General features: G+C 42.4%; 1 protein-coding gene across 5 annotated transcripts in view; it reads left to right on the top strand.

The window, feature by feature from the left end:
* The window catches only part of Tp53bp1 (tumor protein p53 binding protein 1), an 89,177-nt gene that overhangs the window by 27,064 nt on the left and 48,531 nt on the right, over positions 1-13,582 (top strand). For 4 of the 5 annotated variants that reach the window (XM_005364330.2, XM_026787642.1, XM_013352643.2 and 1 more), the window contains 6 exons: positions 1,407-1,531; positions 3,357-3,515; positions 6,231-6,357; positions 7,952-8,115; positions 11,502-11,628; positions 12,293-12,387. In XM_005364330.2, coding sequence (XP_005364387.1) covers positions 1,407-1,531; positions 3,357-3,515; positions 6,231-6,357; positions 7,952-8,115; positions 11,502-11,628; positions 12,293-12,387 — 797 coding nt within the window. The remainder of the gene's footprint in view (positions 1-1,406; positions 1,532-3,356; positions 3,516-6,230; positions 6,358-7,951; positions 8,116-11,501; positions 11,629-12,292; positions 12,388-13,582) is intronic. The other variant, XM_005364331.2, reaches the window with a different exon arrangement.

The raw sequence follows: 13,582 nt of genomic DNA, 5'->3' as shown, positions 1-13,582 counted from the left end.
GCCAGAAGAGGGCACCAGATCTCATTACAGATGGTTGTGAGCCACCATATGGTTGCTGGGAATTGAACCCAGGATCTCTGGAAGAGCAGCCGGTGCTCTTAACCTCTGAGCCATCTCTCCAGAATGAGAGAGATTAGTACATTTTGGTTCATCCTGTGGATGTGTGTACTTTGTGAGGGACTGGCACGCTCATAGTTGCCATTTGAGCATTTCAGCATTGTCCCCAAAATGTAAGGATAGCATTGTAGGTGATCACAGTACTGTTACACACCTACAAAATAAATAATTCCAAGGGCTGCAGAGGTGGCTCAGCAGGTAAGAACACTTGTTAGTCTTGCAAAGGACCCAGGTTTGGTTCCAGCACCCACATGGCTCACAGACATGCATAACTCCAGTTCCAGGGGATATGACAACCTTCTTCCAGTGTCTGCAGGTACCATTCATACACATGGTACACGTACATACATGTAGGGAAAACACTTGTATATTTTATATATACATAAAATATAAGCATACACACAAATAATTCCATACTAATAATATAATTTAGATTTGTATTTTTCCAGTTGTGTCAAAGAAGTCTTTTATGCTTTACTTATTTTTTGCATTTAAGTTTCAATGCAGATTCAAATTTTTTGTTGCTGTTGTTTTGTTTTGTTTTTGTTTTTCAAGACAGAATTTCTCTGTAGTTTTGGAGCCTGTCTTGGAACTCACTCTGTAGACCAGGCTAGCCTTGAACTCACAGAAATCTGCCTCTCTCTGCCTCCTGAGTGCTGGGATTAAATGTGTGCGCTGCCACTGCCTGGTAATTTTTTTTTTATTTCAAACTTTTTTTGGGGGGGTAGGCAAGATCTCTTATGTTGTCCTGGCTTTACTGGACCATGCTATGTAGACCATGCTGGCTTTGAACTCACAGAGATCCGCCTGCCTCTGCTTCTCAGTGCTGGCTGAAGCTGTGCCCAGAATGTCAGGCCACACCCTTCTCTAGCCCTAATTTCTTCTGAGGTTAATAGACTTCTTAACCTTAATTTGAGATTCTTTGGTGTGGTCTGAGGCTTCTTACCAAAGTACTTGTGAATTTTAATTTAGAGTGTCCCTGACCACCCAGCACACATTTTTTTTTGTTGCCTGTTGTTAATTCTTTTCAATGAAAGATTTTTCAATCTCTGATCATAAGAAAAAGATTAAATATATTTTTGCTTTTCTTCTCTTAGTTGTGTTACTTAACTTGGCATAGTGTTTTGAGTCATAACCTTTTAGGCAGTTTCTACAGGCACTGAAGCCAGAGTGTTTACTCTTCTAATCTGGATAAAAGATGATTGGGATGTGAGGGTTGTAGCAAACTCCAGTGCGCTTTGCGCAGAGCCTCTCTGGACGTATCACCTGATCGCGTTCTTCCCCTGCAGTGTTCTGGGAGTGACGGTAGAAGCTGCTTCTCTTCCAGAGGAGAAGGAGGAGGAGTTGGAAGAGGAGAAGGAAGAGGTGGGAGCAAGCTCTCCTGATGCTGCTGCGTGCTCCCTTGGTGCTGAAGGTAGCCTGTGCCCTTTCAGAATAGTAGATTCTTCTCATGTCCCTTTACTGTGAACACACAGGTAGCTAAATTTCTCTTTACCGTGTAATAGATTTCTCATGATTAAGCTAAGAATCACTAAGGAATTTGCCTAGTAATTTAAGATGTCTCACTTAATTTGATGACTGAATTTTCTCTGTTAAACAGCCTTCCAAAGCCATGATAGAATACCCCCGAAAAGAAACAGTTTTGGAAATGTCACTCATTACTTTTGTGGCAGGACAGAATATCATAGTTGGGCGGACATGGAGCGAAACTGTTTTACCTCACAGTATTTGGGAGACAAGGGAGAGAGAAGGGGAGCCAGGGCTGCCCAGGCCCTAATAACCTAATTTCCTCCCACTAGGCCTCCTCTTCAAGGTACCTGGTGTGATGTGATCTTAGCAGTTAGGAATTGAGAAGAAGCCGGGCGGTGGTGGCGCACGGCTTTAATCCCAGCACTCGGGAGGCAGAGGCAGGCGGATCTCTGTGAGTTCGAGACCAGCCTGGTCTACAAGAGCTAGTTCCAGGATAGGCTCCAAAACCACAGAGAAACCCTGTCTCGAAAAAACAAACAAACAAAAAAAAAGGAATTGAGAAGAATTGCCTTGCCTTTGAAGCCAGCCTGGCCTACACAGAGTGAGACCCTGCTTCAAAATCAAGAAAAAAAAAAAGGTTCCACCACTTCATAACGGCACCACATACAGTGACTAGCCCTTAATTCATGCCCCTTGGAAAAAATAAAGACCCCAAACATAGCAGTAAACTGGCATGGTAACGCTCTCCTAGAATTCTAGGCTCAGGAAGCCTGAGGCAGAAGGATTAGAAGTTCAAGGCCAGGTGTGACTTTGTAGTGTGATCTCTCAAAACAAAAAAACAAACAAATGACTATTCCTCATTGATGGGCTCCCTTTCTGCATTTTGTTTCTTTCTCATTTTGCATTTATTTTTCAAGTATCTTTGGGTGGGGTTTTGGTGTGTTTACAGATTATTGACATAGTCTATCATTTTAAATGCTTATAAGGCTTTATGGTACCCATGTTTTTGCTTTATTATATACCCCCTTTAAAAACTGCATTTTATTTATTATTTAATAATGCGGGGGGGCATGCAATGCACATTCTGTGGCTCCACTTGTGGAGGTCAGAACAACTTGTAGGTTCTCTCCTTCCACCCATAGCTGCCAGGGAATCAAACTCAGGTTGTCATGCCAGGCTTGAGCAGGAGTCTGCCTGCTGGGCCATTTAGCTGGTCCCTTCCCCTTATTTTAAACTTACTTATTAATTATTTTTAAACTACAGTCTTACATAGTCCAGGATAGCCTTAAGTCCACTGTTTGGCTAAGGATGGCCCTGAACTTCTGATTTCCCCTGCCTGTGCTTTCTCAGTGCTGCTATTAGAAGTGTGTGCTACACCCAGCCTAATAATTTGATTCCTGACTTTTTCCCCCTTTTCTTGGGGCGCTTGGGATTGAGCCCATGCCCAGCCCCTTAATTTGTATTGTTTTGTGAAAATTATGTGTGACAAGTCTTTGGTGTGAGACATTTAAGGTCTTCCTCAGTAAAGGGTACTTGGCAGCAGTGTCTGATGGCCTGAGTTCTGTCTTTGGAAACCACATTGTGGAAGGAGAGACTTGGCTCCTGCATGTTTTCTCCTGACCTCCACACTTCAGCTGTGATGTGTCTGTCGTGCACAGAACATTTAAATGCAAAAAAATATTTTAAACACTGTCCTCCCTAGAAGACAGCAGCTTGTGTGTTGATAATGTTATGGGATGGTTTCTAACTTCTTGGAGTTTTGTTCCTAGATTCTGCTTCATCACAGTTGGGCTTTGGGGCTCTGGAACTGTCCCAGAGCCAGGATGTTGAAGAACATACAGTGCCCTATGATGTCAACCAAGAACATGTGCAATTGGTTACCACTAACTTGGGCTCTACCGAGCTGTCTGATGTGGATGCAAATACTGGTACGAAATGTTTTCTCACATGTGGCGTTGATTATCCCTCTAGAACAAGTTTCTTTGTTTTTTTTCCTTAAGATGTTTTTTTGTTTTTTTTTTTTGGTTTGTGTGAGTCTCGCCACGTGACTCTGACTGGTCTGCATCTTGCTGTGTAGGCCAGGGTAGTCCTGAACTCAGATTCACCAGCTTCCTCTTTTCCAGCTTTCCTAAACTTTTGAGTTTAGGAAAAATAGAAGTAATTTTAGGTTTTTATTTTATTTTATGTGTGTGAGTGTTTGGCTTTCAGGCATGTATGTGTATAGCATGTTTGCTTGGTGCCCACAGAGGTCAGCAGAGGGCATCAGATTCCCTGGAACTGTAGTAGAGATGGTGTGAGCCACTGTGTGGGTTCTGCAGATGACACTTGGGTATTCTGTGAGAGCAATAAGTGCTTTTAATTGCTGAATTATGTCTCCAGCATCACCCCCCCAACATGGTGGTTTGTTGTTTTTTTTTTGTTTGTTTTTTTGTTTGTTTGTTTTTGTTTTTGTCTTTTTCAAGACAGGGTTTTTCTTTATAGCCCTGCCTGTTCTGGAACTCACTTTTTAGACCAGACTGTCCTCACACTCCAGAGAACCACCTGCCCCTGCCTCCTGAGTACTGGGATTATAGGCATGTGCCACCATGCCTGGCTTCTCAATAAGCTATCCAAATTCATAGATCATAAGTTTGCAGAGTAAGTAGTAATTTTTTTTTGTTTTTTTGAGACAGGCTTTGGAGCCTGTCCTGAACTGCTCTTGTAGACCAGGCTGGCCTTGAACTCACAGAGATCCACCTGTCTCTGCCTCCTGAGTGCTGGGATTAAAAGCATGCGCCACCACCACCCAGCTGTGATCGGTAATTCTTGTCAAGTGATGGCTTGCAGACTGACATTTTCTCTAAGTAGGCCATTAGTTACTTTCTTTTTTGGGATAATACCTATATATTTTAAAAATTAAATTTATGTGTATGTGTATGGTGTCTGTGAGGCCACAAGAGGGTGTCAGATCTCCTGGAGCTGGACATACAGGTGGTTGTAAGCTACTCAACATGGGTGCTGGGGATTGAACTCTGATCTCTGAAAAAGCAGCAAGTACTCTTAACCACTGAACCATTTTTCCAGGTGTATGTGTGTGTGTGTCTGTATCTGTATCTTTGTATATGTATATACATTTACATATTTAAGTTACATTTTTATTCTTTGAGAATTCCATACAATATTCTTTGATTATATTTACCCAGCTTCTCCCAGGTCCTGCCCTACCCACCCAACTTCATGTTTTCTCCTTTCTTCCTTCTCTTTGAACAAAACCAAAAACCTGTGCAGTCCACTTTGTGTTATCTGGCTCTTCTTGGCCCGCCCTGGAGGTTGGTTTATATACTAGGGGTCATGCCATTAAGGAAGCTGACTTTTGCTCTCCTATTAGCAACCAGATGCCTATAACTCCCTAGGGGTGGAACTTCATGATTACCTTTCTCCTTCCATGCTAAGATTTTGTCTGATTTGAGTTTGTACAGATCTTGTATATGTATGTTCTTGCAGCCCCTATGAGCTCATATATGTTTTCAGTGTTGTGTTTGTAAAACACGGTTTCCTTGAAGTCATCTACCATCTCTGGCTCTTACAACTTTTTTTTAGCCCCTCTTCTATATAGATCCCTGAGCCTTGAGGGGAGAAGTGTGATATAGACATCCCGTTTAGGACTTAGAATTCCAAAGCTTATTATTCTCTGCACGTTGACCAATTGTGGATTACTCTTTTAATGGCCATATCCTAGTAGAAGAGGCTTCTTTGATGAGGACAGAGTGATGCACTGATGTCATTAGGAGTCATTTTATTGTTTGGTCATATAGCAGAGTGACAGAAATAGATTTTTACTCTATGGCCTATGACCTGTCTAGCTTCAGGTTCTTGGTTTCATTGACAGTGTCAAATATGGGTTCTGTCTCATGAAATGGGCCTTGAATACAATTTTAAAAATTAGTTGGTTACTTCCATAACATTTGTACCACTATTGCACCATTAGGCATAACTTCCTCGGCTGGTGGTTGTTGTAACTGGGTCATGGCTTGGTGAGATTGAGGATTGCTTTCTTCCTTTAGTAGCCTGCATAGCACCTTCTAGCACCATGAATACCAGCCAGCAGGTGTGAAGCTCCTAGTTGAGAACTAGCATGAATTCTCCACGTTCTATGACTCAAGTGTGTGGTATCTTCAGTGACAGGGTCTTATCCTCAGATTCCAGGGCACAACTGATAGTATTGACAGTAGACTGTGATGTTTGGGAGGTCTCTGGAACCATTTCTGGCATTGGGATTTTTTTTTTTTTAAATATTTATTTACTTATTATGTATACAATATTCTTTCTGCATGTATGCCTGAAGGCCAGAAGAGGGCACCAGACCTCATTTCAGATGGTTGTGAGCAACCATGGGGTTGCTGGGAATTGAACTCAGGACCTTTGGAAGAGCAGGCAGTGCTCTTAACCGCTGAGCCATCTCTCCAGCCCATGGCATTGGGGTTTTATTTGGCAGTGGATGGTGTCTAATTGGGGTATTGTCCTTCTTTATGTAGCTCTTGGTATTTTAAAGTTAGACTCATTTCTATTAAGATTTTTACTTTTTGAGAATCATTTGGAGCTGCCTCAAATATTTTGAAAAGTTAAATATCTGCTTTGTATCTTTTTTCTTCCTATCCATTAAGCAGTTCAGTGTGAAGAACAGTCCACTGACGGTACCTCCATGTTAGAACTCAGCAAAGACGTCCCTGTTACAGTACAGCCTGATAAAGGTATCCATGTGGTAGATGAGCAAAATCTACCATCTGCAAGGTAAGCCATGCTCTCTCTAAAGATCTCTTTGCGATTTTACTGTGGGGCTATAGGAATTTTACTTTGGGTATAGAAACAGTATTAGAAATTGCTGATTCCCACTCATAGTTTGTATATTTGTCATCTTGTTTTTGTCCAAAAAAATATTGATTATTTATAAATATGGGTTGGTTATGCAGTCTTACTGTGTGTGCTTCATCCTAATTCAGGCCTATTATAAAGGCACATTATTTCTTCTGTAACTATAATCCTTAATCTCTGGTTGACACTCTGTCTGGGTAGTCAGGGTCACTATCTATTTGTAGGAGATCTTTTTTGCGTTTCTGGGGCTAATAGAGACTTAAATGAGTCAGACAGTGCTGGCGTACGCCTTTAATTTCAGCACTCAGGAGGCAGAGGCAGGCAGATCTCTGAGTTTGAGGCCAGCCTGGTCTACAGACTTAGTTCTAAGACAGCTGGGGCTATATTGTCTCAAAAAATCAAAAACCAAAAGAAAAAAAAAGCAAACCAAATAGAAAAATAAATAAATAAAAGACATAGATGAGTATTATATTGGAAACCTGTTAGTATTCTTGATCTCCCAGGTTGTTTGGGTTGTTAAGTATTATCTTTCTGTTAATTTATGGCGTAGCTAGACCCAAGTGTTCCTAGCTCTTAGCTTGGTAGGAATGGGATATACACTGTGCTCAGTTTGTGGTCATTGTTGTACCCAGAACTATACTGACTGGCTGGTGGCAGGGGTGAACACTTTCAACCTGAAGGGAGAGGAGCATACAGTGTCTGTTTCTTGTTTCCTTCTATAGAAAGTTGGGCGTGGGGGCCTCAGCAAAGGTGATTGTCATGACTTCTTAGGTTTTTTTGTTTTCTATTGAAACAGTATTTTTCTATATAGGGCCTTGAGTTTGAAAAAATTCCCCTGCCTCAACTTTCTTGGTGCTAGGTTTGTAGGTGTATGTCCTACTATGCTCAAATAAGACTTTTCTTTAGAAAGCTTTTATTTTAGTTAAATTTTTATTATTATTATTATTTAAATGGGTTTTACTCTGTAGTCTAGGCTTTCTTCAGACTTACTGTGTAGCTGAGGTTGGCCTTGAACTCACAATCCTTCCATTTCAGCCTTTGAAACACTTAGGATTACAGGTATGACCACAGGCCTGGCTTTTCTGTTAGTCTTGCTTTCCCATTTTTCCTTGGTAATAGTATAGAAAGTAAAAGTCTGTGGGAAAGGGCCAAGGATGTGAGTCTTCCCTGGTTGAGCAGTGTGTAAGGAATCCTGGAAACGGTCAGCAGGCAATAGATAATATATTTGTGGCGCCAGTGAAGAGAAGAGCCATATCAGTTCTGGATAAAGATGTTTGTACCAATTCTCAATCACTTGTCACTGGTGTTGGAGCAGACAAACTGAAAAGAGGTATGGCTGGTGAAAGGGGGCGCTGGAGACAGGCTTTGAACGCCTGAGGACTCTTCTTCATTTTCAGTAGGGCGTGGAGATGAGAGCTCTTAGAAACTTTAAAATTGTTAGATTTAAACTTTTCTTTTGGAAGAGGGAACTTTAAACTAGCAGTCCTCATCCTTGGCGGTGTGGGTCTCGTAGGTCGGAAGATCTGCCTTCCAGTCCTCAAGCTCCTGTTGCAGCTGTAGAAACAAAGGAGCTGGTGCCTGCCCACGAGCTGCTAGGAGGGGAGCTGCAGGTCCAGACCTCCTCGGAGCCTGAGGTCTCATCAACTCAGGAAGACTTGTTTGAGCAGAGTAAAGCAGGTAGGCTGGCTGGCTGGTCTTCCTCCCGTCCTAAGTTTCTATTTCAGTTCTTAGGCTGCTCTTTAAGAAGTACTCTTTCGTAGGTATAATATGGAAGAAAAATATATTCCTAGCTAGTGAGGAAGACTTTCAAAGAACATTAACTAGTCAATTTTTTTATGTAAATTTCACCCTTTTAGAAACAGGTATTAAAAATAGTAGTGAACCTAGTAGACTTGGTTTTATGGATAGAGTTGCCATTTCTTCTGTCACATTTGCTATGTTTTTCTTACTCATTTGGGTAGCAGTTTACTTATCTATTTATTATTTGCCACAAAAGACAAATTAAGATCTAGAAGAAGAGCCCCGAAGTTTAGCGTAGAAAGGGATTTGCTTCTCACTCCTGCCGCCTTCTCCCCATCCCATAGTCTGAGGAAGTAAGAATGCTTCAGTGAGAAGCGAGGAGGGAAGAAGGTTGTGTCCCCTTGTATTTTGTGTTGTGCTTGGTGTGTAAGACATCAGCAGGCACCCACTGAAGCTATCAGGGTGTATTTAAAGCATTTCTTTACAGTGAAGGATCGTGCAGTTGATATTAGTCTAGGCTGATAGTCTCCATCTAAGCCAAAGGGCCAGTAGAGAACTTAGTATCGTCAGTCACTATGGCTGCTCATAGACTTTAGAAATAGTACTTAGTAATTTCTGTCTCCTTTGAGGAGGCTCAGGTTCTAATCATGAAAATTGCTGCATTCATACCATCAGGTGTCATGCGCATTGTTTTGACTTCTCCCATCTGCATCATGGCATGAGCTTTCCTTCACCTTAGGTAGACCTTGGAATAAAAGGCTCGCTTGCTGTTTTATTGTAGAAGCATCACGAGAAAGAAGAGCAGCCAAGCAGAGGTATAAGGATTCTGGCTTTTCCTCTCTATAATAGTTATTTTTATCATTCTGTAACCAAAAAAATCTGATAAAAAGAGTGGAAAGAAAGAAGGTTTGGGGCTGGATAGATTGCTCAGTGGTTAAGACTGCTCTTGCAGAGGGTCAGTTCCCGGCACCCACATAGCCCCTCCCCATCTGTTGTAAGCCCAGTTCCAGGGATCTGTTGCTTTCTTCTGGCCTCTATGGGTTCCTAGAGGTATACAAACATATACAGAAATTAGTAGATAGATGAGTAGCTTTTTAAAAACAGGAGTTTATTTTATTTTATTTTATTTTATTTTTTTGGTCTTACAGGTTTAGAGTTCTAGTCCCCATGTCAGGGGGATTATGGCTATAGGGCACAGAGAAACTGGTCACAGTGTCCATGCTCAGGAAGTAGAGCTGGATTCCCGTGGGGTTGGCTGCATACATATATACATTCAGAGAGGGTGCTTCCTCCTCAGCTAAGCCTTTCTGGAAATACCCTCATAGACACACTCAGAGGTATGTTTCCATGGTGATTCTAAAAGCAGCCAAGTTGACAAAATTAATCATGACAGCTCCACCCTCTTTTCAGCTTGACACCAACACATCTCTTTAGATCATAACATTTTGCCCTAGCCCCTAAAATCTCATTTTCATCTCATATTACAACTGTGTTTAGTTTTTCAAAAGTCCCCATAGTCCTTAACAACCCCAGTATTGTTTGAAAGTCTAATGTATCTGAGACCGTATCTCCTAACCACAACCCCTAGAAAGCAAAAAAAAAAAAAAAAAAAAAAGGAAAGCCAGTGTCCCAGTCCAAAAAGAGGGGTGGGGGCAAAGCAAGACTAAGAGCCAGCAGGGCAAACACCAAACCTATAGCTCCATGTGATTGGGTTTGTGATGTTGTCATCTGGGCTCTAATAGTCTTGGATGCTCCCTTCTTCTGCTCTGATGCCTTCAATGTAGGTGACCTCTCTCTTTGGTTAGCTCCGCTGTAGCTTTTCTTGGCAGATGTCCTATGTTTTGGCTTCTCAAACATTCCTGGGTTCTCTATTGAAACTTAGGTTTCTCCTTCCCAGCTTCATGCATGGTCTTGGAGAGCCTTGTTGCAGGGAATCTTAACCCCTCCACACATTGCCTGGACTCAGCAGCTTTCTGAAACTTTGGTGCTAGCTTCAGTGACTCTCTTGCTTCTCCATCTTTCATGCCTACAAAAACAGTACCATGTGGATGATACTCCCAGTTCTGCCAGCTTCAGATGTAGCACAGTTGCAGCAACCTCTTGGATCACAGTTGCAAAACCCTGTGTCTTTGAGGGTGCCCTTGGAAAAAACATTTCCCTAGGCAGCTGTTTTGCCGCAGAGAACCCACGTGGTGGATTGTCAGTTCAGACTTTTCCTTTCAAATGAGTGGGTGGGGTTTTACCTGCTGTTGTCCCCATTGAAAACACGAAGAGGTTTCTCTTTAATGGCATGATTTAAATGTTACAGATACTTTCCCTGTACTCTGTCTACAACTTTGAATCCTTGCACTTTTTCATGTCTTTGTTCCCTTACTGAATGGGGACCTTGAGCAGAGAGCTTTCCTGAGTGCAGTGCAGTTTCTTCTGTCAGGCAAATTAGTCCATTCGTTACATTTTTTTTACTTTCCTAGAGTCAGGTTCTTAACATTGTAGCTCTGGCTGCCCTGGAACTAACACTGTAGACCAGGCAGGCCTTGAATTTACAGAGATCCACCTGCCTCTGCCTCTCAAGTGCCGAGAGTAAAGGCGTGCGCCACGACATCCAGCTATTCCATTACTTATGAATTCAGCCTCAAGTTCTTAGGACATGGGTACAGTGCAGCCAGATCTTTGCCAGAATATATCACTGCTGGCTTATAGTTGAGCTCTGGAATATGTCACAGTGGTTTATAGTTGAGTTCTAGAAAATACCACTGGTGACTCCATTCCCAGTAGAGTCCTTCTTCCCCTAACTTTGAGGGCCAGGCTTCTCCTGTCTTCACCTTTTTCTGCATCTTAGACTCTCCCCAGGAATGGCCTGCTAAGCACAGCTCTTACACACTTCTCGTATAAACCGCCTCCAAAGGCCTGGAATCCACAAGCCAGGTTCATGACAGGCTAGGCCCCAATTCTTGGTACCAGTTTTTAGGATTATTTTTCTCCTGATAATGATAGAATGTCTGATATATAATTCTCAGACATGCGCAGAAGTGTGTTTCTAACCATCACCGTCTCTAAGCTTAGATTATGGTAGAAAAGACCAGGAGCTCTGTTAACCAATTCTTTATTAAGGAAATCTGAAATGGGGTGTGGGGTGGGGTGTCTGTTGACTCCCGATTTGCGTTCTGGTGATGTCCCATTGAGTTTGGCTGCCACCCGAAAGGACTCTGTCCCCTGAAGTGTAACAAACTGGGTATTGCTGTTTTTGTAGCACTCAGTAGGTCCCCCACTCAGTGATGTCAGTCTGAGAAGTAAACACAACTCTAACTTTTCTTCCCCACTAGCTTCTGATGGTTGTTCTACTCCTTCAAGGGAGGAAGGTGGGTGTTCTCCGGTTTCTACACCCGCCACCACCCTGCAGCTCCTGCAGCTGTCTGGTCAGAGGCCCCTTGTTCAGGACAGTCTTTCCACGTAAGTAAACCTGAAACGACCTGGAGAGCCAGGGTACCTCTCAGACCAGAATTCCTTTCAAAGCTAAAAGCTAGAATCCAGGCCTTAGGAGTTTTGGGGCAAGAACTTAGTGAACTCTTAAAGTATGTACATACGTTCTGCTGTTGGAGGCTGCGTTGTGGATGGTGAAGGTTTCGCTAGGCAATGAAATACCTTGTCATTCAGGGCAATCATTCTTGCCTCCAATTGCTAGTATTTCTGTCACTTAGCAGTAGAGAAGAGAGAGTAGGTTGTTACAGTCAGCAGTAGCTAGGGAAAAGAGATTTGCTTTTTGTTTTTTGTGCTTGCTTTTGGTTTTAAATAAAAATGTGCACACTCTTCATATTGTGTAAAAATGAAGTAGAGATTTTTATGTCTCAGTTCTGTGAATTAGTTTCAGCTTTTGGTTGTCCTGTTTCTTAAATCATGATGTCCTTGTGTCTAGATGTCCATTTTGCCCTTACTCTTGAAAGAACTTAGTGTTTGAGAACTGTCTGAGTCTTATGTTGCTGGTCAGGAGAAATGCTATTCTATTAAGTATATATGCTGTTAAATATGTGAGCTGGATATTTTTGTTAAAAAGTCAAAGCAAATGTCAAATGCTTGGTCGCAGTCAAATAACCTGTGATTCTCTCTTTATATAAAGGAATTCCTCAGATCTTGTTGCTCCTTCCCCTGATGCTTTCCGACCTACCCCTTTTATCGTTCCTAGCAGTCCCACAGAGCAAGGAGGGAGAAAAGGTGAGCTGTTGTGATGTGTGTGTTCATCTCAGCCCAGGAGAGGGGCAGTGTCCTGCCTCCCCAGTGCACGCTGCTTTGTCCTTTGCCACACTGTTCCTGAGACTCTGTCCCTAGTTTCCCGGGACATGGCCTAGAATAAACCGCTTTTAGCCCTTTGCTTTTTAAGCATATATTCTTCTAAGATTTTTCCACTATTTTGATTTTGACAAAAATGCTCTGGTAAGAATTTTTATGTTTTTAAAATTGAACCCAATAAGAAAGTGTGGGGAAATACTGGATTGGTTATTAATTAATTATCTGGTACCTTCCAGTAACATGCTAACCTGTTCCTAGTGAGAGAAAAACCAACAGTTGTTTCTTGGGCTTTTTAATTTTGCTTTGATTAAAATAATCAAAGGGTGACTTGAAGGAGGTGCTGACAGTTTTGACTTGCTTTTCCTTTTGAGGACTTAGCATTCCCCACCCCCAGAGATGGTCTCATGGATCCCAGGCTCTCCTCAAATTCCTCTGTCGCTGAGCATGCCCTTGCACTTTGAATCCCCTGCTTTCACCTCCTGAGTGTTGGAATTGTAGATGCGTGCTGCCATGCTGTGATTTGGGTGGCGCTGGGTATCTGATCTTGGGCTTCGAGCATGGTAGGCAAGCACTTTGTCCTCAGCCTAGATCCCCAGCCCACTTATTGGCTAAATGTCTGTTAATTCTGTTTCTTCTTTTCCTCTGTTTTGTTTTGCATTTGAGATAGAGGTCTTGCTATGTGGCCCAGTCTGCCCTTCAGGTAGAGATCCTCTCCTTCCCTTCCTGAGTGCTAGACTCAACTTTGTAACATCGTACTTGGTGCTGTTTTTTATTCACACACGGATAAGGCTCTGGAGGCTCATATTATTAATTAAACACTTAGCTTATGCCAGATACTATCATTTACTCCAGATATTTCTGCCTTCCCCCAAGGATCTGCATAAAAATTCAAAGTAGCAGTTGCTTTTATCTCCATGTTGTACATGAGAACATGGAGTCACAGACTTCATAACTAGTGATGGAGTTAGGGTCTGAACTCAGGCACTTGCCTCTGAAACTTTTGTTTTTACCTGACATGTTCTCCTGTGACGGCCTGCTGTCCGTGGTGCTGATCCCGTGAGTATTGAGAAGTACTCCATGGGTGGCTTAGCCTCTGTTCCTTCCTTCTCTGCTTGTCTGT

The sequence above is a fragment of the Microtus ochrogaster genome (genome assembly GCF_000317375.1).
Source record: "Microtus ochrogaster isolate Prairie Vole_2 chromosome 14 unlocalized genomic scaffold, MicOch1.0 chr14_random_1, whole genome shotgun sequence".
Classification (NCBI taxonomy): domain Eukaryota; kingdom Metazoa; phylum Chordata; class Mammalia; order Rodentia; family Cricetidae; genus Microtus; species Microtus ochrogaster.
This window is presented reverse-complemented; position numbering and strand designations above follow the sequence as displayed.